The 24,619-nt window shown below is 43.4% G+C and overlaps 12 protein-coding genes across 12 annotated transcripts; 4 read left to right on the top strand and 8 right to left on the bottom strand.

Moving 5' to 3' along the window:
- Positions 1-14: 14 nt before the first annotated feature.
- PHALS_13208 (uncharacterized protein) lies at positions 15-274 on the bottom strand (the record flags this gene model as incomplete). Its single annotated transcript, XM_024728917.1, has 2 exons — positions 15-167; positions 269-274. 2 exons carry the CDS (start codon positions 272-274, stop codon positions 15-17), a joined length of 159 nt encoding a protein of 52 aa, XP_024579345.1.
- An 879-nt stretch (positions 275-1,153) lies between these two features.
- PHALS_14674 (uncharacterized protein) lies at positions 1,154-1,900 on the bottom strand. Its single transcript, XM_024728918.2, has one exon. The coding sequence runs from the start codon at positions 1,633-1,635 to the stop codon at positions 1,351-1,353; it is 285 nt and encodes a 94-aa protein (XP_024579346.1). The 5' UTR covers positions 1,636-1,900; the 3' UTR covers positions 1,154-1,350.
- Positions 1,901-1,909: 9 nt separating this feature from the next.
- On the bottom strand, positions 1,910-3,548 carry PHALS_13209 (transcription factor iie; the record flags this gene model as incomplete). Its single annotated transcript, XM_024728919.1, has 5 exons — positions 1,910-1,954; positions 2,021-3,164; positions 3,231-3,319; positions 3,378-3,441; positions 3,508-3,548. The coding sequence occupies 5 exons, from the start codon at positions 3,546-3,548 to the stop codon at positions 1,910-1,912; spliced, it is 1,383 nt and encodes a 460-aa protein (XP_024579347.1).
- A 5,603-nt stretch (positions 3,549-9,151) lies between these two features.
- Positions 9,152-9,737, bottom strand: PHALS_14672 (uncharacterized protein). The gene has a single exon (XM_024728920.2). The coding sequence runs from the start codon at positions 9,512-9,514 to the stop codon at positions 9,290-9,292; it is 225 nt and encodes a 74-aa protein (XP_024579348.1). The 5' UTR covers positions 9,515-9,737; the 3' UTR covers positions 9,152-9,289.
- A 1,233-nt stretch (positions 9,738-10,970) lies between these two features.
- On the top strand, positions 10,971-12,896 carry PHALS_13210 (transmembrane; the record flags this gene model as incomplete). The annotated part of the gene is made up of 1 exon (XM_024728921.1): positions 10,971-12,896. The coding sequence occupies one exon, from the start codon at positions 10,971-10,973 to the stop codon at positions 12,894-12,896; it is 1,926 nt and encodes a 641-aa protein (XP_024579349.1).
- A 56-nt stretch (positions 12,897-12,952) lies between these two features.
- Positions 12,953-13,456, top strand: PHALS_13211 (FOG: Toll/interleukin receptor and related proteins containing LRR and TIR repeats; the record flags this gene model as incomplete). The annotated part of the gene is made up of 1 exon (XM_024728922.1): positions 12,953-13,456. The coding sequence occupies one exon, from the start codon at positions 12,953-12,955 to the stop codon at positions 13,454-13,456; it is 504 nt and encodes a 167-aa protein (XP_024579350.1).
- A 33-nt stretch (positions 13,457-13,489) lies between these two features.
- On the bottom strand, positions 13,490-18,613 carry PHALS_13212 (Armadillo-type fold; the record flags this gene model as incomplete). Its single annotated transcript, XM_024728923.1, has 1 exon — positions 13,490-18,613. The coding sequence occupies one exon, from the start codon at positions 18,611-18,613 to the stop codon at positions 13,490-13,492; it is 5,124 nt and encodes a 1,707-aa protein (XP_024579351.1).
- Positions 18,614-19,253: 640 nt separating this feature from the next.
- PHALS_13213 (uncharacterized protein) lies at positions 19,254-19,767 on the bottom strand (the record flags this gene model as incomplete). The annotated part of the gene is made up of 2 exons (XM_024728924.1): positions 19,254-19,358; positions 19,450-19,767. 2 exons carry the CDS (start codon positions 19,765-19,767, stop codon positions 19,254-19,256), a joined length of 423 nt encoding a protein of 140 aa, XP_024579352.1.
- A 1,572-nt stretch (positions 19,768-21,339) lies between these two features.
- On the bottom strand, positions 21,340-21,603 carry PHALS_13214 (uncharacterized protein; the record flags this gene model as incomplete). The annotated part of the gene is made up of 1 exon (XM_024728925.1): positions 21,340-21,603. The coding sequence occupies one exon, from the start codon at positions 21,601-21,603 to the stop codon at positions 21,340-21,342; it is 264 nt and encodes an 87-aa protein (XP_024579353.1).
- Positions 21,604-21,693: 90 nt separating this feature from the next.
- On the top strand, positions 21,694-23,042 carry PHALS_13215 (uncharacterized protein; the record flags this gene model as incomplete). Its single annotated transcript, XM_024728927.1, has 4 exons — positions 21,694-21,703; positions 21,771-21,810; positions 22,738-22,840; positions 22,914-23,042. The coding sequence occupies 4 exons, from the start codon at positions 21,694-21,696 to the stop codon at positions 23,040-23,042; spliced, it is 282 nt and encodes a 93-aa protein (XP_024579354.1).
- Positions 23,043-23,520: 478 nt separating this feature from the next.
- On the bottom strand, positions 23,521-23,817 carry PHALS_13216 (uncharacterized protein; the record flags this gene model as incomplete). The annotated part of the gene is made up of 1 exon (XM_024728928.1): positions 23,521-23,817. The coding sequence occupies one exon, from the start codon at positions 23,815-23,817 to the stop codon at positions 23,521-23,523; it is 297 nt and encodes a 98-aa protein (XP_024579355.1).
- Positions 23,818-24,246: 429 nt separating this feature from the next.
- PHALS_14673 (Tetratricopeptide-like helical) lies at positions 24,247-24,619 on the top strand (the record flags this gene model as incomplete). The annotated part of the gene is made up of 1 exon (XM_024728929.1): positions 24,247-24,619. A coding segment is annotated over one exon (373 nt), but the record flags the coding sequence as incomplete, so codon positions are not given.

A 24,619-nucleotide genomic window follows, 5' to 3' on the forward strand; every position in this document is an offset into this window, starting at 1 on the left:
TATATGGTGATAGCTCAAAAGAGGAAAATTGTGACGTCACTGATTCTTTTCGATCGTGCAAAGTACGGGTCGGGTTCGGTCATGAGAAGCATATATCCACACTCGACGCTGACTTTCTGTGCCGAAAAGACTAACGGCCAAGACGTGCTTCCATCGTTAATATCTTTCTGCATGCAAGGTCATCAAAGTTGGCAAACTTGATAGTTTCGAGCTTGTATCTTTGCTGCTTCAACTTTATAATTCAGGTTCTGCTTGATATTACGTGAACCCGCATAAAGTAACCCACGTAGTTCAACAATCGAATTGTCTTACGTCAGACTCAACCTTTCATCGGTCGTAATTTCCGCATCTATGTTCTGCTGACATTTCTCATCAAAAATAGCAAGATGGTTATCTATTTTTGTCGATTATACTCTTAATGTAAGGTAAGAGGTGGACCGGCTTCATATGGTAACAGATGCGCTACTTATGAATTGTCGTATGACACAACGGCTACATCGCCAATTGATGATTCGATACATACGACGTCCAAATTTGTCGCAACATGTGCCGGCCTGCTGTTGAATTTGTACAGCAGCAAGTAATGTAAACGTCAATTTGTTGAATCCCGCGGTCCCACGCCTGTACTGCTATGCCTCATTCCAAGGCTTGCTATATAACAGCACGGATGCACATAACACATAGCGTGAAGTAGCGCCACGTGTGTAAAGTAAGGCAAGTACCGATTACTGTACGTGGTGCATGACATCCCTATCAGTGGCCGCGAATTCATACTGCAGGGTAAACGCTACGTGTGGGTGGCAAAAGATGAATAGGTGGGTAAGCATACAAAAGCGCACGTCTGAAATATTCGCCGCGTGTGGTGGAACCTTTAGCAAGATGATGTGTGGTCACAACATCTTGTACGTTTAACCCCGTTACACTATGCACCCTTTTGCAATCTATTATACCAAAAAATAAGATTGCAGAATGTGATACAAATAGAATTTTCTCGCTTAACATGGTAAACTGCTTGTAATACGATGGCTGCGAATACACAGCTTTCCTTCCAGGAACGTGATGACAATATTTTGCGTATATCGATTTATATCATATTTTGCACTTTATGACCTATTTATCACAGATAGACCCAAAAGACAGATCAGCTTTTCCATTTTTGTGTCTTCAGAACATTTAAAGTCAACATACTTATTATTATTATGAGAGTTTTGTTGATTTCAACTGTATACTCCAAAGGCTCTGCACAAGAAATTAGCAACATCAGCTGCGGAAACAGACTCTTGCAGCAGCAACGTGACCAAATGAAAGTGAAGGACCGGAAGAGGATTGTCGACAAGTTTTTGCTGCTCGTCACGAGTGTGTCAGCTTCGCGGCATTGACAGGAAAAAGTGGAATTTCGTGCGTGAACATCAATGCTAGCGCGGGCAAATTTAGCCCGATAGACCCTTTCTTCATAATCGGACTCCAAATGCAAAAGCGCATATCGCGATGATGTAACGATGTACTACAGCGTATTGCACCACATTCACAAAAGACCAGACGAAAAAACGAACAGATAACTGACATATTGACGGAGCAAAATTTCACAAACTGATACGCTTTGCTGTCAAGGTCTTCGTAATTGTTTGGCTTCATTCGCAAAAGATGTTTTTTTCAGCTGAATTTATTGTCGAATGTGGCAAAGAACGATCGATAGTTACTATCACTAGTGTTTGACACGGCCTTGAAGGAGACTTTTGAGCGACGAACCGAGTCACGGCAACATCGTCAATGTACTTGAAGGCTAATCTTCGCTGTTCATGTACCGTCATCACAAAATACTAGCGGTAAAAAATGTTAGTTTTATATTTCTGCATTGCCAAAAATTTCGCATTTACATCTTTGCATGTGCGAGCATCCTCAGGTCATGTTATAAAGACGCGTCTTTGTTCGCGAGACACATCCGATAGCAGCTCTGTTTATCATCCACCGTTGATTAGCACTTCTGATCTCATGAAATGATATACCAATAAAAACTTACTAAAAACTCTTGCTCTGTCATATTGAGCAAATCTTCGTCGTCCACGCCATCCAATCGCTTCGGCTGGCCGTTCACTGTGACTTCAGCATCAGTCGTACGCCCTTCGTCGTCTGTATACCATTCCCACTCGACATCTTCCAGTTCTTCTTCATCCATAGCATCGTCATTCATTTCGGCGTCCCAGCCCTGTTTGTCGACCTGAATCTGCACTTCTCCTTCGTACTTATCTTCATTGTATCGCTCCAACTCGGCCATATAAGCGCGTTTAAAGGCTTCTTGTCGCTCTTCTTCCGTCATATCACTTTGACTTGGTGAATGCACACCTTTCAAAGTCGTTTTCATCGAGATGGACGAATCATCGGTAATGCTATCCACAGATTGCAAATGCTTCGCCGCCATGTGACCACTTATTGAGCTGCCCTGCAAAAACTCAGGCAATGCACGAGGAGCTGCGACCTGTTGACTCGCCACTTCTTTGTCTTCTTTCCGGTCTCGACTAGTTAAATAATCATCTTCGGCCTGATTTGTACCAGCAATATCAACTATAATTTCCTGGTCTTGGGAACCATATGGATACAGATACGATTTGCTGTTCTGATCATCCCCACGATTACTTCCGCTGCCATGATTAGCTCCTCCTCCTCGGTTACCACTTCCTCCACTTGTAGTCGAACGAGTGCTCGTGCCGCCAAGTCCAGCAGCTCGATTTTCACTGGGCAAATTATTTGGTAACGCATGACCTTCCTTAACAAAATCACCAATACGACGTAGCACTTCATAAATTCCGTCGTGATTTCCTTTTTGTTTGTTCATTTGGTCTTTAAACTTGCGTTGCAAATTCTGAATTCGTAATAGTCGATCATTATTGTCACATTCCAGTAGTAACTCGTTACAATGACCGCATCGAAATTGAAATTGTCCTGGCATCAAAAGCAGTTGAGCTTCAAGTGCCGTGTATTCTCGTCCACATTCAGGGTCGCTGCATTGAAAAGTTTGTCGTTCAATTTCTAATTGCTCACTATCTTTCAGATGCTCGTGCATCAAGTAAAGTCGATACTGCACGACATCCACAAAGTACTTGTAGTCAATGTACCAGTACGACGTGGATGAGCTACCACCAACCCGCTTGTCATTCAAGACTTCCCTAGTGCGAAAATAGTAATCATCTACACTTAATAAATAGATAATATACTACGAATTGAGAACTGACTCGCAGACAAGATTGTCCTGGTGCAACTCATTCATAATCTTGCGCACTTGACGCGTCTGTAGATTCATAGCATTTCCCATGTCGTCGTCCTTTAAACACAACTATGTTAATATTGATGTTTGAATTGGTTAACGCATGTAGCAAGACCTTTAAAAACTTCTCTCGCATTAGAGCACCAAGAACCACGACATGCTCATCTGAATAAAAAGCACTGCAATGAAACGAATAAGTGAATATGACTAAGATAGCTGAATAGACAGGTAAGGAGAAAGCGTACCGCCCCACAAGATACACGAGCTTTTCAACAAGTCCTACCATCTAAAAACGCGGAATGTGATAGTTTTTCTATGTAGAGTACCGCAGATTCATCTGGCTCGAAAATAAATGCAATATTTGTGGTTCAATCACAATATCAAGTTAAAATAATGTTAGTGAAATATTCTAGTATAAATGTTATGCATTTAAGATACGATATAGATTGAGTAATTTGGACGTGGTTAGACCAACGAATTAGAACGAGGGCAGAATATAGGACGACTGCATCAGTTACGAAGACGATACGGGTGAATCGATGTTAAAAAGGCTAAATTGTTTGCTGATAGCTTCTAAATTGCTAGTGCACGCGGCTGCATATTAGCTTTGCGGTGCACTAGGCAATGAGGAAATGGCTGCACAATTCTCATGAATCTCAACGATAGGACAAGGTCGAATGAGATGCAGATGTGTTTAAGTCAAACTGATTTCAATCAAAAATTAAGTAAGCTCTGGCTTTATACTTCTTGTGGTGTTTTTCACGAGCATACCCAATTCGGAAGCTTGCGAGAAAAATCGTGAGATACTTGGGATACTAGTCATTATGCAAATGATAAAAGAAGCTGGGCTTTGCGACAGATAAATTGGTTTGGGCGCAGTATTTTCTATGGATGGTGTCGCTTTATGTATTGTGGATTTGTAACGAGCAGTCTGGAATGCACCAGTCTACTATAATGCTAAATTATCTTCGGTCACGCTAATTAGGCGCGGCTATGTGAGCCAAACCTCTATGTGCTAAAGCATACGAAGATGATGATAACCAGTTAAACTGAATTTAACGGCTGTTCACCGACCGAAGCCAAGTGAGAGGTTTCAAGTGAGCAACGGAGTCAGTGTTCAGATGTTTCAACATTCAAGTTTTAACAATAATTCTCTCCGTCGGTGGGTCATGAACCTACCGCTAATAAAAGCATTATCGGTTTTGGCGCGGACGCGGAAGTGCAACGACCTCGACTCAAGGCATGGAATGATTCCAAAGTATAAACAATATCGCTAGCTACCTTGAGGATAGTTTGTAAGATAAACAACGGCTGTGAAAAGCTGTATCCAGATTTTTACCTGTAGAGACAGAAGCAAGCGACCATTTATTTCAATCAAAACGAAAGACGCAAGCGTATATCTGTAGCGCATTCTGGTACTATGGCACTAGTATAAAATGGCTAGCGTAACAAAATCATGTTGTCTGACTGCTACGCCAACCGCCCTCTTTTCAACCGGTATTTGTGAATCAAAAGCAGATGTAATTACTGTATTTAATTACTCCACGACTACAAACAGCGTACATTCAACCAGCTGACTAGTTGCATTACTACAAATGAAATTTACTTCGAAAACTGTAAGAGTTATCCGATATATAAACTGCGACGGCTCGGTACAATCAATGAGTGTATAGGAGTCAGAAGTCAGACGATGAGTCGCAATAATTGTATGACGGAGGCTTTCGTGAGAGTATTGCTAAGCACAATACTTTGAAGAAGTTACTCGTAGGCTCTCTGTCCACGAGCGCACGTCTATTCTAGTAATGAGTCATACTAGCTCAGTTCTTTCTTTTTAGCAAGCGTGACCTCAAATATTAAGCTCCTATCAAACGTCCAAGTGCTTAATGTCAGTCGATAGCCTCACCGCATCATACAACATAATCCATCCTTTTGTTAATAGTGGCCGATCTGGCCTATCAAATCAAGATTGAATATTTGAACTCCTGAGTTCAAAGTGTCCGTCATTATTGAGATTTCTCGTCAGGCTCATCTACGAGCACCGACGACGGCGATTTTCAGTTTGATTTTGCCTTGACAGGGCTTTCGTCTAGTGTGCAGGTAGCATGTTCCACCGCATCTCCACAGAAAACGGCTGTGATTCCCACGCAACGCCGCGCTTCGCACTGTTCAATACAGGTGGTGTCTCCTCTCCACCTTTTAATTGCTTACATGATCGTGCATTTTACCGATCTGCCAAGATTTTCCTCTACCCTATCAAAAATCTTATGCCCGGTACTCCCCACCACCATCAGTACACAAACGATGTATACGTCAGCGAAGGTATCGCTCAAATCAAGTCATGATATGCTTGACATTCTGCGCCGCCACATCATTGCATGTTGCCTAAATTCGTTACTAATTCACTATGCAATTGGTTAGTTTGACCATATAATGAATTCATTTTGCGGCGTCATTGACTCCTTGAAGTCTGGGTAAACTTTTCAAGCAAATATTTAGTCGGCGTGTTGTTGCCTGTGAAGTTCCTACACCGCTATTTTTTCGATGCTAGTCTTGTGTGCACGCTGAGCAGTTCAACCCCGCCTTGATCTGTGTATCAATATCAAGCGCTTGACCATCTTGAAAATCATATCCAAATTGATTATGATCGGAAATGTACATCCTTACCCGCCGTTCGTTTGCTGTCTGTCAATGCTCGACTTTAGAGTCTCGGTTCGGTCTCGTGATGCCTCCAGGCGACCCCAACGCTCCCTAAACAAAGCTGATACTGTGACATCTTCTCTTGTGTGTCTGGCTTCTCCTCCTTCTTGACTTTTTCATACGCTTGCTAACCAACTTGCCTTGTCTTCCCGGCAATAGTCACAACAGTTGGGCTCAAAATCTGTACGGTAGAGAGTTGTCGCCGTTTATATTGCACTGCGCTACGATACTGCAGAATTGAATTTAACTCGTTGGGTGAAACAGCAATGCTACTTGAGCACAAATTTGTAATGAATGTTATGACCGGACAGCATTTGGATATCACGTCAGCCCGCTTGGGCCTTGGTTCTTGAGCCTTGGTTCGTCTAGATACCGGTAACGCTCATCACTGTAATCCTATCCGGGCAATGATCCGTGGGCGACAGCTCAATCTCGCGCCGTTATGTTGAGCTTATCTACCATTACGCTAGTTAGCTTAGCGCTGTTGAGACCAGTCAAGCCTCTGACGAGGCATTAAGATTCCTCATCTTGAAGTCGCACTTGAGAGCGGCTTTATGTCAAAGAGGCAGTTGATGTACCAAACATGCAATTTATACTAATTTGCACCGTGTTTAGATGCTCAGCGTCGACGCAAGGATAGATAGCATGTGGTGAAGCAAAAGTGGTGTGTCAATGGCTAATAAAGGGTTATCAGCGCTACAGCTTTCAGCAACATCTATCCTTTCGGAGCACACCAGATTGTCGACCTGCAAAAGAGCTCTCTCAAGATAACATGGTCTGGTTTCATTTATTGACTGAGCAGATGAGGCAAATTAAAGCGTTGTGATCGAGCACACCCCCTGCGCCTTATCCTTCAGCCAGACTTTTAGTTCACATTCGCACAGATATATTGTGAGCTATCACGGTCGACATGATCTTATCGTGATGATTTTTTCCAATATCAAATAAATAAAAGCAAATTCACATGGTACCGCTCATCTAGGCAAAGTATATTGTATGCCAGCACTTGAGACAATTGCACGTAGAATGCGTCGCTTGCCGCAATTGTAAGCACCATTTGTACACATTGACTCATGTCAAAAGCGGATTTGCTTATAGAACTCACGCGCGATATTTTCCTTTCAACCTAACAGGTACGTTCTAATTTTCAATTTTCGCGGAGAATAGTACAATATACTTTAGTTTATAAAGTCCATGTCGGAAGCATAAGTACTGTGCCCATGACTAATACAAAGTAAAGCGCTTAAGTATCTCGATATAAACAAGCCGTGCTTTTCTGGGGACAATGTCAACGCGATAATCCAAAATCTGAGCTTCTGAGTGTGAATGATTGAATTATTGGCTAATTACGTGAATCAGAAAGTTCTACAATTCTTTTTAGGGCTTCAAGCCTTCGACAAGCGTGATTCTGGTCTATCGAACGGAAAGATTAAAACAATAATTTTAGCTAGAGATTCAGTGTGGTCTCAGAAACCTAATGTGCGACTGGAGTTCATCGGACCACTCTCGTTTGCAGTGAATAGGAATTTTGCAGATGTTCCAAGCATCGCGAAGAGAGTACATACACATCCAGTAGTTCACTAGGGTCTTCCAAGATACCACTTTGAATATCAACTGGTTTCAAATAGATATGTCTCAGACGCAGAAACGTCTTGATCATTCTACTGCCGCGCTCTTCTCTGCCCCAGAGCAGCAACGTGGTTCTAAGTTGCTAGCGTGCCTCATGCCACGCAGTGGGATAGCACCTGCTTGAGAGGAAATTCGGGATCCGAGTTGTCTTAGATCGAGACGTCCGCTCTAAATTCTAGCAGACGTGCCGCCTCAATTGAGAGAGTTCACGAGTGTCAGCTTCGGAAGGGTCGGCATCCGCTGGCGCTGCTTGGTGAGCAAAGGATGGCGGCTTTTCTGGAAAGTAAAGTGGATTGGCAAGTACACCAAGGCTGGTACCAGTATTTGGTAAAGTATAAGAGTTACACCCCTTTCGGCAATTTTCGAGCAGCTCTTAGGATAACTTGTGTCCAACCTCAGCATGATGCCTTGACGCCGTGACCGCTTTTGACCTGGCATACCCTTGGTCCTTGTCTTTACTGAGAAAAAACTTAAGGTTGCTCGTCGCAACGGACGTTCTACTAGTGAGTGCGGACCGACCTCATAGAGAGCAATGATCCTTGATCTGTAGACAAGCGCGATTGTAGACAGAAGAAAATGGAGTTGATGGGTTTATTTTTATGTTTCCCCCGTCCTCTAAATTTTGCAAGGTCAAGCATAAATCAATGCAACAAACATACGCTCGCCTCGCCAAAGGTGGCTTGTAGAAACTTAAGACGGGTAACACACCGTATTTTTGAACCCAGTGTGCAAATTATCTCCAGCCCCGAAGACCCAAAGCACAACTCGCAACATGGGCGTGTTTTTTTCAGCCGCTTCTACTCTAAGCGGTTGCACTTTTTGTAGTTGAGGACCTGCGAGTTGAGAAAGCGCTCGAGGAGCAACTTTCTCCGGCTTGTCTTGCTCATAGTGTGAGCGGGTGGCCCGCAAGCATGATCAAATTAAGGCTTCATCCACTTGTGGCGAGCAACTTCAGACAGTTAAAAATTGTTATTACAACGTGATGATTCGGGCAACAGTTGCCATGGCTATTGCACTTGCAGTAGAGTATGCTCGGCTTCTCATGCCAGTTCGGGCTCATGAGTGACGAGCTTGACACTGTTGTGAGCTCTAAGACGAGGCGTCCCGAAATGCTCCACCAATAACAGGGCATGGATAGACTTATGCAGCGATGAGGCTGCGCCTTATTCATGGAACGGCTTGTCATTATGTTTTATACGGAGTGTTAAGTCAGGACTCGTAGAGCACTACGAATGTTTACATGGGAGTACACCTTGGCATTATCCATAAGTAGCTCCTTTAGGGCGTCGGTCGCGAAGAGCGTGTCAATTTTATGAAATTTTGAGTGTACACGCGGAAGTGCTCTTGGGAAACTATGCTCTTTGAATCATGCACGGTTAAGCGCAAAAGGGTAATGTTAGAATCTAGGCACGGCGGTTGCTCGCGTAGCGTCCTTTTTGTGAAAGATCATCAAAGAAATGTCTATCTGTGGAGAAGGCTGTGACGGGAAAAGTTTTAATACACCTTGCACCCGACAATTGTATCAAATGTAATCCTGAACATTTGTATGAGCAGTATTTTTTGCTCTCCGACATTGTTGTGAATATTTAGATTAACTGAAGTATCGCTATCATAAAGATGATTTAGCGCCACAAAGGGGAGGTATGTGACACACTGGACTGCTGGCCGCACATCATATTTTAGTATTACATTGATTAGAGCTTACGAGCTTACGAATGCAGCTTCCGTGCGCTTGTTAATGCGGACTTTTTGCGTCAAAATTTCCTCTCTGTCTAATGTACGGTAACTTCTCGCGCATTTTATGCTTGCCTTGGTCACCGCTTCGATACCTGACGAATGCCGGTGCTTCTCGATTTTGTTTTGAATCTTATGAGATGAAGCTGGAACGCTGCTTTCCGCACGCAGCACAAGCCAATAGTTTTTCATAGTTAACTGTTCAGTTTGCAGGATGATTCTATCTTGGTTTCATTGTCGGTAGATCTGCACCTAACTTTGGGACGTGTTCATTTCACTCGTGTGCGATGTCTAGAGATACCTTATATACTCTCATTAGCGAAAGAAGGTATCTCAGACCAAATAGTTGATCCTTTCAAGAGAACTGTCCAGCAAATAAAATTGTGCATGTATAAAAATTGTTTAGTTTGTGGCAATTCTATCAAAAGTTTTGAAAGATAAAAAAGTGAAGAAGATTTCCTTTTTCTCCAATCAACGCAAAGATACATTCTTGCGACAAAGATGTCCAGCTCTGGACGTATAAGTCATTCAGCCGACATATTTGACAAGGAAAAGACATAATTACATAGATAGAGTAGATTTCTTCGAGCGAGACACTTTGTTGTTAAGCAAAAAATCCTCTCAACTGATGTCGTTGACACTTACAGAGTCGAAAGTAAGACAGCCTTTAGTCTAAAATTTGTGGTTGGTGAATGCGGTTATGGTAATAAAACTTGGCTGAGTTTCATGCAAGAATAATTTATGCTTCACTTTGACTTGAATCAAGTCGCGAGGAATTACTACTAGCATTTGAGTGATGATGACGTGTGCTACGCTGCTTGCACTTTAATGCCTTTACTTTAAAGTGTGTTACAATGAGCGATGCTACAACATGTATCACCCTTTCACCAGTCAGTGAACACACAGTCAGACAATCAGGATAAGGGGCATACAAGGTTATGCTTTTACAATCTCGCAGCACATTGGTTATCTTGTGGGTATCTTTATCAATTAGTTACAACAATATTTGACTAGAACGGTCTACCTGAAATTAGCTTTAACCCAACAAAAATTGCGGTCAGGTAGGGCTGCGATTTCAATTTCGTTTCAAATCATCGATGAGCAATCTTGAAATACTCAAGACACGAAGACCATGAGAAAACTGAACATGCTCCCAAGCCGTACATCGTGACAAATTCGTCTCCCTTCAAATCTATAACCGAATATTGCATTGCAATGTTACAATTTGCTTTAATATATGTAATATTTCGACAATACCACATACATCAATTTATACCGCTAACCTAATACAATACAAACGAATCATCTTTAATTTACAGATACATACATTTCACTTAATGCAGTCAATAATATTGCAATTTCAAATCTCAATAAAACCTATATGTCTTTTCTTACCCTAGCCCTTTCTTTATCTTTTTGCGCCTTTCCCCCAATTTAAGTGGCCCTAAATGACCAGATGTTTGATATCGGGTACAAAAATGTTATCGAGACAGACGTCAGACTTGAGGTCGAAGAAGCACAAGAGACGTTCTGTAAAGGACCAAACGGGAGAGTAAATGGTAGCACATTAAGAAACATTTTGTCAGACCACTTCTAGCCTGCAGCCTTGATTTATTTTGTTCGAGTAGAAATTGAAGAGTATATTAGAATGCCGAGCGAGTGCTCGTCTAAGGACTATAGCTTCATTTCGGAAGGTTCGTTTTGTGTTGAGAGTACAGTGTACGACTGGTATCGTATTACGGACCACGATGGTATTAAGGAAAACATGAGTAGTTCAAAAGGATCACGAGCACTGAGAACTCAGTCATCTACACCGACAGACGATGTGGACGACGTGTTATATCCCACTATGACCTCTCAAATAGCTACAAGTCTCAGCACAATGTACGACAATGGACAGATAGACTGTCATCGGTTGTGGATGGACTCGGAAATTCCAATTGTGGGCAGATCTAGCTCCGCTCCACCCTCGATTCAGTTACTACAAGAAGTCATACGACCATCTGAAAGAACGAGAGCAGCTACAGCTCCATCTGCCGGAGTCTTTAATCATTTATTGTATGGTAGTTTACGAGGTGGTGCATCGGTTGAATTGTTCTCGCATCCATTTTACGGCTTGGCCATCTCAGCAGCTGCAACAGGATTTATGACTCCATTTCTTGCAGAAGCGTTCCAACCTCTTCTTTGTGTTTATTTGAGTTCTAGCACAGACCAATGTACGATGACATTACAATTACTTCACTTACCTGGTGTTGCAAGTTTCTTTATTGGGTTACTTTCCGATTTCTACCCAATTCGTAGCTTTCATCGCAAGTCATATATGCTTGGTGGATGGATGTTTGCATACTTGGCACTTATGGCGCTCGTAATTGTAGCTTTGATCGATGATAACACAGGACACATGAATACTGGGATTCGAACTTTCTATGGAGGAAGTGTGTATGTACTATTGATGTTGGCTACAAGTCTCGGTATTACTGTCGCGTCTATCTCGGCGTTTGCGTTTCTAATTGAGTTATCACAACGCGAGCCAGTTCATGAACGCGGTATGTTGCTTGTACAATATCTACTGATACAAGAAGTAGCAACTTTGGTATCCGATGTCATTATTTCGCTAGTTGTTGGTTACAATACAGAGTCAAAGACGACCGAAGCGATTCTATCGATGAAGGTTATTCTTCTTCTTATGGCAGTAATTACATTAATGCCAATTCCAGCTGTACTTTTACGTCTAGAAGAAGAACCACGACAACTTAAAGTTGACTCCATAGATCGCTCGTCCCTCACTCATCAATTATGGCGTATCTTACAGCAACAAGCGGTTTGGCGTATCCTTGTTTTCGTCTGCTTGTTTGTATTTCTAACATCATTCAAGTTTACCTTTGCCGACGATGCTGTGTTGTTCTGGGCTCGAGCTTCACCCCATAATGAACGTTTTGGGGCTGTTTTAAAACAAACAATCTTGATTTTATCGATCCTGGTCTTTCAATTTACACTATTTAATCACAGTTGGGTACGCTTTTCTATCGGAGGATTATTGCTTGGTATAATATGTAAATTTATTGCAGCAATCCCGACAATATTTAATGGAGTTCGAAGTGCTTGGTATACAATTTCAATCTTATCGCTGCTAGGTATCTCGAGGGCAACGGTGCTGCTTGTCACATCACTGCCAATTGTGGAGATCACTGAAAATTGTCTTGAAGGTGCGACAACAGGTCTCGTAGCGTCCTACACGACTGTAATTCACATGGTAATTTTAACGTTATCAAACGCACTAAGCACGTCAAGTACCGAGCTCATACGAGACTTTTCGGACGCAGTCATTGCCCAAGATTCTTCGGATACACGCCTTCAAGTGTTGTCGTATATCATGGCAAATTGTGCTATCAATATTATGGCATTAGTGCCAATTGTTTATTTATTACCGCGTCAGAAGCTCGAAGCCCAAGAAATGCGCATTTATGGTGAATATAATCGCAAGGCAGGCATTTTAGTTATCCTAGTATTTGTAGGCCTCATCCTATACGCCGCTTCAGTCAATTTCTACGCATTGCTGACCGACACTACCTGATCCTACAAATTTCTAAATGTTAAGAAATTATCTCGATGTAGCCATTCCTTACTAAAATGTATATACGTCACACCTCGACGTCGGTCATTGCTACAAGTCTGCGCGATATTGCTCGCTTAGGTTCTTGCGTATTGGAGCTTAATCTTTCAAATTCCAATGATCTCGTGTGTCACCAGCTTATGTGCGAGCACTTGGGTGACGCATGCTCTTGTCGTCTAGCGCTAGCGCTCGAGCGAGTTCCGTGTCTTCAGCGTCTCGATTTGTCCAAGAACCAACTACGTGCGCTACCTGACGCTTTATTTGCGCTACAGTCTCTTAAGACGCTTAATATACAGCACAATCGACTCACGACGCTATCTACCGACGTTTACAAACTCATGCAGCTCGAGACGCTAGACGTGCGGTACAACCATTTGACGACATTACCAGTGGAATATCTCGAGACACTTGAAAATCTCGAGACTCTACGCGTAAAAGGCAACGACAAGTTGATTCATAGATTACAAGATCGACAGCTCAATCTATCTGACAAGTTAAAGACCAAGATTGTGTTGGATTAGATTAGAATTTGGTTAAGAAATCATAAGTTTTGCTTAAATGATCTTAGGTAGAATCACACCGGAGCTTGTATCTTTAAAACGGTCATGCACGAACCTTCGATTGCTGTTAGATTTTCCAAGCAAATTCGTGCGATTGTTTTGAACTAATGCACGACTGGAATGATTAGTTACTGCGTGTGTGGACGTTGTTTTACGCACACGTCCTAACACCGAATTGTCTGAACTTGGACTGATACTTAAGGCCGAATTTTCACTGTTGCTCGCATCTCGTGCCAACAATGTACGACTCGTAAGTTTTTTGTTTACAAATGAAGGCGTTCGCGTCTCGTTCCCGTCGTCGTCCATTGCTCTCGAACGTGCTTGATCATCATCTTCATCGATGGCCATGGCAATAGCGTCTGACAGATCAGTAGTTCCATCTGTCGTCGACTCAGCTGGTTCGATAAATGCCGTCGCTAGCTTGGCAAAACGCGAATCTTCAAGTCGCAATCGACATTTTTCTGGAGATACTTTAAGAATCTCAAAGTGACCATAAAGTTTGTCTTGGATTGTAGCTCCAGAAGCACAGACTACCGGTGACAGAAGTGACAGAAAAGATTGAGGTTCCGATGGCACATATTGCAATTCGTCGTTAGCAGGATCGCAAAAGTCCCAGGTTACTGGCAAAGTCCTTTCAAATGGTAACGTAGAGTTACCAGCGTGAAATGTCCAGTCTTCAAGCGTAGCAACACGAAGGACAGGCAAAGTTGGAGGCATCGTGGCTGCTTGGCGATCAACGCGTTGAATTCCGGCTGTATCCAGCTCAAACATAGCCAGCAATGCCGTAACGACACCGTCCTCCATCAACTCATCCATTTCAAGAAGCTCACGCTGTTCAAATCTGCGGTCTTTCTGCACTTGACTCATTGCCAATCGCTCTTTGATGCGATGCTTGACATGCGCAAGTGCTACTGCGCAGGCTGGTGCCATATCACTACCCCCGTCTTTAGAAAGGCGAATGAGCAACGGGACGACACCGTTCATCACCATGGTATCCAAACCCTGCATGGTTTCCACTGCATTCTCTTCATTCACATCGTCCATACTGAGACGACAGGATGTAAGGTTGTAAAAAGCCAAGATGACATGTTGACCAGCACGTTGACGGTAATTTCCATGGGAGCACGTGTTAACGATAGTGTTGATCAGTGGCACGAGGCGCGCATTCAGCATTAGCATGAGACGAACGGAGTCACTCTGTGTCGACAAAGCCCGAATAATGACAGCGCATCGTTCAGCCAGCTCTTGGCGATTTTCAATAGCGTTTTGGTTTGCTGCATCCACCTTAAGATCGAGTGCGTGTGCTACCACATCTAGCGCTCCGTCCGCCAGCACCATCTCGCCTGTCTTCTCACAGCGTACAAGTTGACTCAATGCGTAGACAGAGGCTCGAAGCGCAGCCTGAGAGGCCACTGATTGTGTCTCACCATCTAAAAGAAGCTCACGCAAAACTCGAACGGCACCTGCGTCTACAAGCTCGTGCCAGTGGAGTGGATCTTCACACAAGACAGCGATAGTCTCTGCGCATACATCGCCTACTTGTGTTGAACGCCGTAGTGTGTGTGCACAGCATAGCAGAGTAGCCACCAGTTTGTGTGTAATCAAAGCTTGCCGATGTCGTGCGTGGAATGTTAAATTGTCCAGCGTTTGCACACAGATCAGGACTATCGCATCGTCTTCTTGGTTCAAATTTGCAGCAAGAATTCGTATAGTTTGAGGCAATGCCGCAGCGTCTATGATACGGTCGTGAAGTGCAGGATAACGCGAGATATTGCAAAGCGCGTTAAGGGCGTATTGGTTTTGTTGCCGCTGAAGACGCTCCATGGACGTGTTTGTGTCTTCTGCATGTGACAAGAGCTTATTTGTAAGCACGTCTACAAGTCCAAGTGTCGCTATCGCTTCGCAGTTGACATCATACGCAGATAAAGAGCAGAGTGCTGCAGCACACGCATGTCGCGTGGAAAAATCATCACGTTTGCACATAACCAGCAAAGCAATGAGTGCCCCACTCTCAACTAGCCTCACGGCTACACTCGATATCGCACTGACATCATTAGGCCTTTTATCCGACGAAATGGTTGTCTCCGACGCCAGGTTGGTCAAACACGCCGCAAGTTTGCGATAATTTATTTGATTACTGAACTCCATTTCGCACAGCTTCGTGATGACCTGTGCGACCTTCAGCTCCATCAATGTTTCGACAAGTGCCGGTTCACAGCTAATATTGTACAGTGCTGTGACGCACAAGGTGCGGATTGCGACACTATCAAGCCGCGCCAGTTTCACCAGCGCATACAAAACACCATCTTTGATGTGCATTGGGCGTAATTCCTCGTGCGTAAGCAAATTGAACAAAGCACGCGCACAAATCTCCTTTGTAGAGTCACTATTGATACGCAAAAGTGCGTTGACGATGAAGTCAGATACAGTGCCTTCCTTCCATACGTGACGAATACCCACGGGCTTTGCAGTCGGCGGTTCGACTGCCAAATTACACAACGCCACAGCTGAATAGATCTGTATATCCTCAATACCACAACGCATCATGAGTGTTAGTGCCGGATAAAGTTCGGCAGAACGCGCGAGCTGGGCACGGTTTTTCGCATTTTGTGTTAATTTAGCAAATGCTATAGCGCATGTCAGCGTCGTGGGCTTGTACGTCGAACCTGATAGTTCGATAAGCATGTCCAATACCGGAGTCTTATCAAGTGCATCAACCGCAACATTACAGCACGCCGTAGCACAGCAACGAAGCGTTTCACGGACAATTGCAAGCTCGGATGCGCTGACCGGGACATCTGACGCCGCCGCTGCCACCGCAGAGGCCGTCGCAGCAGTCATGAAACGACGAATTAGACGGATACCATTATCAATCATCACACGGTGGCAGGCCTCGACGTCAAACGATAAATTGGCCAAGATAGCTGCACATTGACGTGATGGTTCATCAACTCTCGCAGGCAACCTGGTAAAGACTCGAGTCAGTGTTGACACGACGTCAGAACGCCCCAGTGAAGCGCGACTTGCGGCTACGAAGGAAAGATTAAAAAGACAAACCAGTGCACATTCCTGAGACCTCGTCAATACCGTCGATGATCCTAATCCGATAGGTGTGGCAGGCTTTGAAAACATACCGGACACGCTTTCGTCGTCCGTATCTTCCTTGCGTCTACAAAGCCGTACGATAATGTGAATAGTATCGTTGTGTAATAGAGCTGCTTGTAAAGTCTTGTTATAGGATGCGTTAGACAGAGCGTTGGCGCATAGGTCTCGTACACGGTCATGTGGGGTGCGATTTGCGAGCTTAGCGATCGCTGCTAAGATGTTGCTTTGGAGAAGCTCCATACAGGTTTCCGAGTGTGTTAGCAGACTGCAAAGTGTTAAAATAGCAAACTGTTGAGCCATGAAATTCGGGTCTCCGCCGTCTTCTTCCACAAATCGTAGCAGTAACGGCACGACACCAATCCGTGTCAACACAGCGCGGCTGTCTGCTGTAGCAGCCATGTTTGACAGACATAATGCAGTGTTCTCACAATCGAATACGCTTGACTGGTGAGTCGCAATTTCAACAAGTTTGCTCAAAGCTTCGCTAAGCACCAAATTATTGAGTGACGACGGATATGACGAAATGTTTGCAATCGTCACAGCGGAAAGTTCACGCACTTCTTGAGGCTTATCAAACTTGAGCAACTCAACAAGACATTCAAGTATTCGAGCGTGATTCAAACGCTCCAAGTTACTCGAGATTCCCGACATATTGCACAATGCAGTTGCTAAGTGCTTCCTTATACTTCCTACAGTCTCACCGTCTTTGTCGTCTATGGAACTGCTTCGGTGCACTAATTGCCACACTGTATCAAGTACACCGTCGTCTAAAACCTTAGCACGGGATCCGCTCAGTAAAGATAAGTTCGCAATAGCTTTTGCAGCAAATTTCACGCTGGCTACATCTGTACGGGTGGCAAGCTTCAAGAGCACGTGCACAACACTTTCAGCCACGGTCGTGCTAGTTGATGAAGCGATGTTAATGAGCGTCTTCACGCAAGTCTCTTTTGTTTCCACGTCTGGAACGTTGACCATCGACACAATCGCAGATACGCAACCTTCCTGTACGAGTCGAAGCTGACCCGCTCGCTCGTAAGAAAAGCGACACAATGCCATACTCGTGTGACGACGGACTTCTTCATGCTGTACTTTAGCAAGCTCCAAACAAGCCATCAGCATGCCTTCATCCGCCATTTTACTCCCAAGTGGCGACTCACACAAAAGATTCAAAATCGACGCGGCACAAAAGCGCTTGACTTCTAAATCCTCAAATACTGTCAATTTACTGAGCGCTAGCATACATCCTTCCGCCACCATTTTCTTTTCATGGCCAGTTATAGTCGAAAAGTGGTAGATACTAAACGCACACTCCTGTTTTAAACGAGTTTCACGAGTTGTTCCAGAGAGTAAATCGACATTTTCTGCGCTAAGTTGCTTCATATCGTCATTCTTGTCTTGTCCATCATTCGAACACAACGTTGTAATTGTATGATTATCGCTGACAGCCGAATCTCCACTTCCTCTTGTATTGAAGAGCGCCGCACGCTTTGGAAAGCGAGACAAGTAAATCATCCCATCTTCATAATTTCCACGTTGTCCAAAAAGGTCACCTTTGTATCCATTAAAGACACTATCAGCACGAAAAACTCGATCCGGTGGTATGGGTCGAATCGTGGCTCGTTTTCGATGTACCTCACTCGTTGATCCAGGATTATGTCGTGGTGGTGGTTCCGGTATGAGCGCAGTACTTTCAACAGCGCTGATCTGACTACTTTTCCCACCGCCATTCTCCAGCGGAATGATTTTCGTATTGATGTGGTGGTATAACGTACGAGCAAGTTCTTCTTTTGTGCTGTTTGTCTTCCAAAAATATCGTTGACGATGCAAATTCCAATGCTTTGCCAATTCCTTTAACTCCTCGAAACGAATGGGTGCCGCAGCCAAATCTCGCTGTCGTGGAAACAGCTCGAAACGCATAAGGTACTCACGTAACACATCAAATTCTTTATCACGCTCAAGTTCCTCAAGTAAGTCTTTAGTGTTTCGTGCGTTTTGCGACAGTCGATAGCTCATGTCTTGAGCTGAAAATGCTTTAACGTAGAGACTGTCTGTTTTGATGGTAATACTCGCCGCTATAATTAGAGTATTCGCATCGATATACAAGCTCACTTATCGAACTCAAGTGACCTGGTAGCAATATGTAAAAGCAGATCAAGTGAAGCTGGTTGGTAGGTCAATTGCTTTGGGGTAAACGGTGTCAAGCCGTAAGGATTGCTCAATTGATCTCGAGTGGATCCACATTATCGTTCAAGTGGTGATGCATCGGGTGCTTGAACGTTGTTTTGAGAACAAGGCGCACAACAGAGATGTCTGTGCTTGGATTGCTATCAAAGGTCTGTAGCTTGCGACTCGTGCCAAAAATGCATGCCTTGAGAGCTATATGCTCATAGTGACAATGTTCGCGTCAGGTTGCCGTCCTCGTCCATTAATTGATTGCACTGACATCACTAGGTCTATTTTTCAATGAAACAGGTTGGTTCAAGCTTGCGGTGAGTTTGCTGCGTCCATGATGTAGACGCGCTCACATCCCGCGTAAAAGTATTAAAGTTACATGAGTATCAACACAGTTACCTGTTGCAGCAAAATCTTTCGTGTTAATTGTTACGTCACTACCACTGCGGGTCCAATTGCTGTCATGACCATTATAAACACTTTATCCACGATGAGCAGCATAAAGCTGCAATAACATTATAAAGGCTACGACCCATCCCATGTAATGATCTGCAAATTCTCCCATTTTTTCACAACAGCTCGGTCTCTGCATCATTTACAAGATTAGACAGGAAATGTTTCTCGATCCACATTACAACATTAAGTGATACATTGCTTCAATAGACGCCTTTGCTCACCTTGTACTTCACTTGAAGTGGCTGGTCGGCCGTCCATCTAGTGGCATCAACTGCCGTCACACACTGATATAGCTGTAAGTTGTCATCTTCAAGGCCAAGAATGGCTCCTCTTCCGAACGAAGCCTTTCTGAAGGCGGCATTTAATAATTCACTCAAAGTTGATCCGACTGGAACTACCACGGGCTGGGCGATGCCGTTGTAGTCACGCACATGCACTGTGACTGTATTCTCCGGATTGATTGGAACTGCTGGGAGTAGTGGCAGGTTTGAGGGTGAACGCAGTGCTTCAAAACTCATAACAACTTGATCATTTGTCATTTTAATAAGTCCAACAATGCTCAATGTTACCTGCAGCGATAAAGATATTTCCGATGTCAAATCACATCAACATTTTTCAGTTGCCGGTGTGAGATGTGTATTCAACAGGATATCATGAATACTCTGGTCTACTTAACGAAAGATAGCGACGTATCCACTGAAAGGTAGTTCTCATCCATTCAAATATAGTGAAGACTACTCTCCGCACATTGTCAGCCACGTTACATCATTCTCTTTAACGAAAAAAGTTATCTACTTTTCGGTGAAGCGACCCCAACTAAGGACAAGAATTCGCGGCGACAATTCTAATTCTGATGCAGTAATTGAAGAGAAACTAACTCGCAACCATATTGACACGAGTATCATATCTTTAAAAAACGGAGACGGTTAGTGACCACTACATACTTTTCAACGTGGCACCAGATAGCATGTTCAAAGTATAATTATGCGAACTTTTAGACATCGCAAGAAATGCTGTGGTTGTAAAAGAAACAATCATTATGGAAGCAATGAAGACAAGATGTTTCGCTTGTCTCGCTATTAAGCTTTATGAGCTCTCAGAACAATTGAAAGATGATTAGCTCTCATCGATTGACGTGCAATCGCAAAGGCATGTTCAATCGATTCAAAAAAACAAGTCGAAAGTCGAGAACAAACGAAGCGCAGTAAACTTGGTTCAAAGACTGGAATGAGTCGTGAGACTCGTTTAAACAGGAGTACGTTCTTGATTTTACCAAGTTTTCCAACTATTTCTGGTCGCGAAAAACAAATGGTGGTAGATGTATGCTAGATCCAGGTATTTTTGAGGTTTGGAGATCAAGCGCTTTTGTGCTACACCCATTTAGATGTTTCACCAATCGGAAGTAAATTGGGGGATGAAGGCATGCTTGTGGCCTGATAAGAGCTGCTAAAGAACATCCTGAATAATCCGTCGTCACACAAGTATGGCGCTGGATCGGCTCTTTTGTGAGCTTCAGGGTCAGCTCTGACTGTAGAAAGGTTGCGAGTTTGCAATTGAGTCGATGGTCAACGTACCGGGCAAGCAGACGAGAGAGATTTACGTTAAAACGCTCATTAACATCGCTTCGTGAACTAACAAGACCGCAGCTGAGAGTGTTGTGCACATGCTCCTAAAGCTTTCCACTCGTATAAATGTGGCTAGCATGAACATTGCGGCAGAAGACATTGCGAAGTTGAGCGAATCCTGCAACAAATCAGAGCCATAGAAGACAAAATTGAAATTGTTAGGATAATACGCTAGCACTGAGCAACTGCACTGTGCAATATGTCGAAAATTTCGAGCAACTTGAAGTGCTTACTCCCATTCGAATACCTGAATGTTATGGTGATCTGCTTTTGAAGGTGCGCGAAGTTTGCACCGTGATGATTGCTAACATTCGCCATATCCGTCGTCACTCGATAACTCCAGGATCCGAGCCTATTTGAAGTTGCGACTTACTATTTCAGTGTCTGATTTCAAAATCTCTGCATCATCTCTCTGATAATTGGCCGCTACGGTCCGAGAAAAACTCATTTCGAGTCGCATTTACACATTTGTAAAGCAACGCCAATTTATTTGTTATCGTCTTCCGTGACGTCGTCTTCATTGTTATCATCTTCTTCACTAATTTCCAGACCTTCATACGCTTCCTCTTTCATGTCATCGCCATCATCAAGTGACAAATCATCGTCACCTGACTTTAGTCTCTTCTGTGACGGCTCATCACCCTCCAGAAGATCATTAAGATCGTCTGCACAGAACAATACCGTGTTTACCGTGCTTGCATAGAATGTGTGCCTGTACTTGCGTGCATTGACATCGAAAACGTGCAGCATACGATCAAGACCAACTGCTGCAATGTATGGAAGCGTCGGGTGGCACGCAATGTCCTGAATAGATCCGACTGGTCCTGTCCATTAGCCCATATGCTTCAAAGTACGTAAGTCCAGACTGTTTAAGTTTCTTGCTGTATCACTCGAGTCTCATCTGGTGATATGCGAAGCAACTGAATCGGATTCTCTTCATGAAGCCTTCATTCGAATGTGACTGTAACTGGCGCCGACAATAACGCGGTGGTTCTGAAGATCAGTGAAGAAGATGATGACAATGCGTGCTGGCCAGCGTGATGGGAACAGCAACAGCACCAGTGGCTCTTGACTCTCATATATGGCCGTAGTACCGAAGCCGTGGTTGTCGTCGAAGTAATTAGGGTTTGCATAGCTCATGCTTTCTAGTGAGCAGCCACGAAACTGATTCGTAAGATAATGATTGAATGGCTTGTAGAGCATGACAATAGTTTAATTAACAGGTCCAAACCCAGGATTCGTACTATGAGACGAAGTATCTCGACTTGGAAAACCTTAATATTTAGATCGACATTGAAATCATCAAACTCCTTATCATATTCAATCTTCCTCAGTTAAAATATCGGAATCGATTTGTCCTTTATAACTACTGAAAGTGAAATCTCATCCACACTCAGATCGCTCCAACGAAACCTTTATCGCTTAATGTCAAAATCCTCACAAATTTTTATTGAGTTAATAATGTCATGTGGCTGGCTACATGATGTATATCTGATCTTTCAATGGCTGCATCAGTTTTTTTCAGTAGATACATCGGTGTCCTATTCACATAGATTGAAGGAAAATGATGAATAATCGTTGGCTATTAGTCATATCGTCGATTTGAGAGGGTATCATGTTCTTGAGATGCGGCAGAAAACGAAATGATCGTTGTCCGACTTATTAGAAATTCAAGAGATCAAAGAAGCATGAGCTTTGGAACTCTTTCTTCATCTCCAAAACTGCCACTTTTGTCAGCAGCTACACCAAAGATCCCAGAGAATACAGTCCAAGTATTTGTCGCTGACTATAATGACCTGGCTATACCAGTAAAGGTTCCAGTGGGGACAAATATGGGGGATTTGTTACATGCCGCATTTAAAAGACCAACATTTAAAAAGGAAGTTTTCTCGGCTTTGAAGATGTAAATTTGCGGTTAGATCATACTGTGACGGCAGCCGATGCAAACAGATGGACGGAAGATGAACCACTTCGATTAAAGTACAAGGTAAGAACAAGCATCTATTGGCGTAATGTACATATATATTGTGGATTCATGTTTAATCTTGTGAATGATGCAGAGACCAAGCTATAGGAACAAAGTATCAAATTTTGTAGCAAACAACGAATGGATTGTGGGTCTTCTTGTTGGTGCCGTAAACTTTGGCTTCACAATGTGGATGAGTCGCTGTGACTTTGACAGACATTGACCGCAATGGTAGTGAGTGATATGTTGTGGTAGTGATATGGTGTGGTCATGCTGTATCAATTAACAAGAAAAGTATGTTTTCAGTGTAATTATTAATGCTTATAGATACTTCATTTTGTTAACTTGACCTGAGATGTGAAAGTATCTTCATCGTAGTTATCAAAGAAGCAGATAAATAATTACAAGCTCGCTGCGTCCTTGATCAACCTGGTTTCAGAGTCGGAAAAAGACCTAGTCAGTGCGATCCTTTATCGCCATCATGCTAGTTGAGGATGTAGGCGCTTATTTCTTTGCTTTGTTTGTGCGAAACGTTTAACCTGCCCACATGTCATTTGCTTCTTATCTGCGTATGGTGTCAACTATGAAGCGATATCGACACGTAGACCAGTAGACATGCGTATGATAGTATTTGTCGCGTGCGAAAGAAACAGAAACGATCGTGAAACCACTTCAGTGTCAACAAAACAAATACATAACTATCACGCATTGCAATAAGCGACGTTGATTTTTTCGTTATCGTTTCCGGTGAAGTCGTCATCATCGTTATTATCTTCGTCTTCACAAATCTCCAGACTTTCATACGCTTCCTCTTTCATGTCATCGTCATCATCAAGTGACAAATGATCGTCACCTGACTCAAGTCTTTTCTGTGACGGCTCATCACCCTCAAGAAGATCTTTAAGACCGTCCGCACAAAACAACACCGTGTTCAACCATTGCTTTACATAGAATGTGTGCCTGTTCTTGCATGTATTGGCATCGAAAACGGGCAGCATACGATCAAGACCAACTGCTGCAATGTATGGAAGCGTCGGGTGGCTTCAAAGTACGTAAGTCCAGAATGTCCAAGTTTCCTGCTGTATCTCAGATGTACACTTGAGTCTCATCTGATGATACGCAAAGTGACTGAATCGGATTTTCGTCGCTTTGTGTTCGAGTCACAAATTCGAATTAGTAACTGGTGCCGACAATGGCGCGGTGGCCATTGCTCGAACCAGAAGATAAAAAATGCAAGTCTTTGATCCATACAGGTACATATATGTCTAGCTTGTTCATGTGTTACATTCTTGGCTTTGAACAGATGAGGACATTGATGTGTAAAGTAAGGCCGACGAATGCAGAGCAAGACAATTGGTAGAAATATAAAAATAATAAAACAAGTAGAAATAGCATTGGATGAAAATATATTTTAATCTTTATACTGCATGAGATTTTCAAGGATGAACTTGAAGAGACTGGTGACGCTTCTAATGCTCGTTGCGACTACAGATGAAGCCTATTGTATTGTTTCTATTGCTCGAGATGACTTGAAAGAGGTCATGATACCACGAGGATCTCCAATCGAAGAAAATACAATGCAGAAAATACTTTATGGTGTTCAACATTCGCAACCCGAGCCGCTTTACCTCCTTGCCATGATGAAATTCTACGGTCACGGAGTTGATCAAGATGTGGAAGCTGCTGTAAAGTTGCTGAATAGAGCAGCAGATCTTGGACATCGTGATGCGGAGTTTGCTCTTGGCGTGCTCTACCTGCGCGGAGAAGGCGTAATCCGCAGTGACACATTAGGTGCATCGT

This window comes from Plasmopara halstedii, assembly GCF_900000015.1.
Source record: "Plasmopara halstedii genome assembly, contig: Scaffold_658, whole genome shotgun sequence".
NCBI classification, from domain to species: domain Eukaryota; phylum Oomycota; class Peronosporomycetes; order Peronosporales; family Peronosporaceae; genus Plasmopara; species Plasmopara halstedii.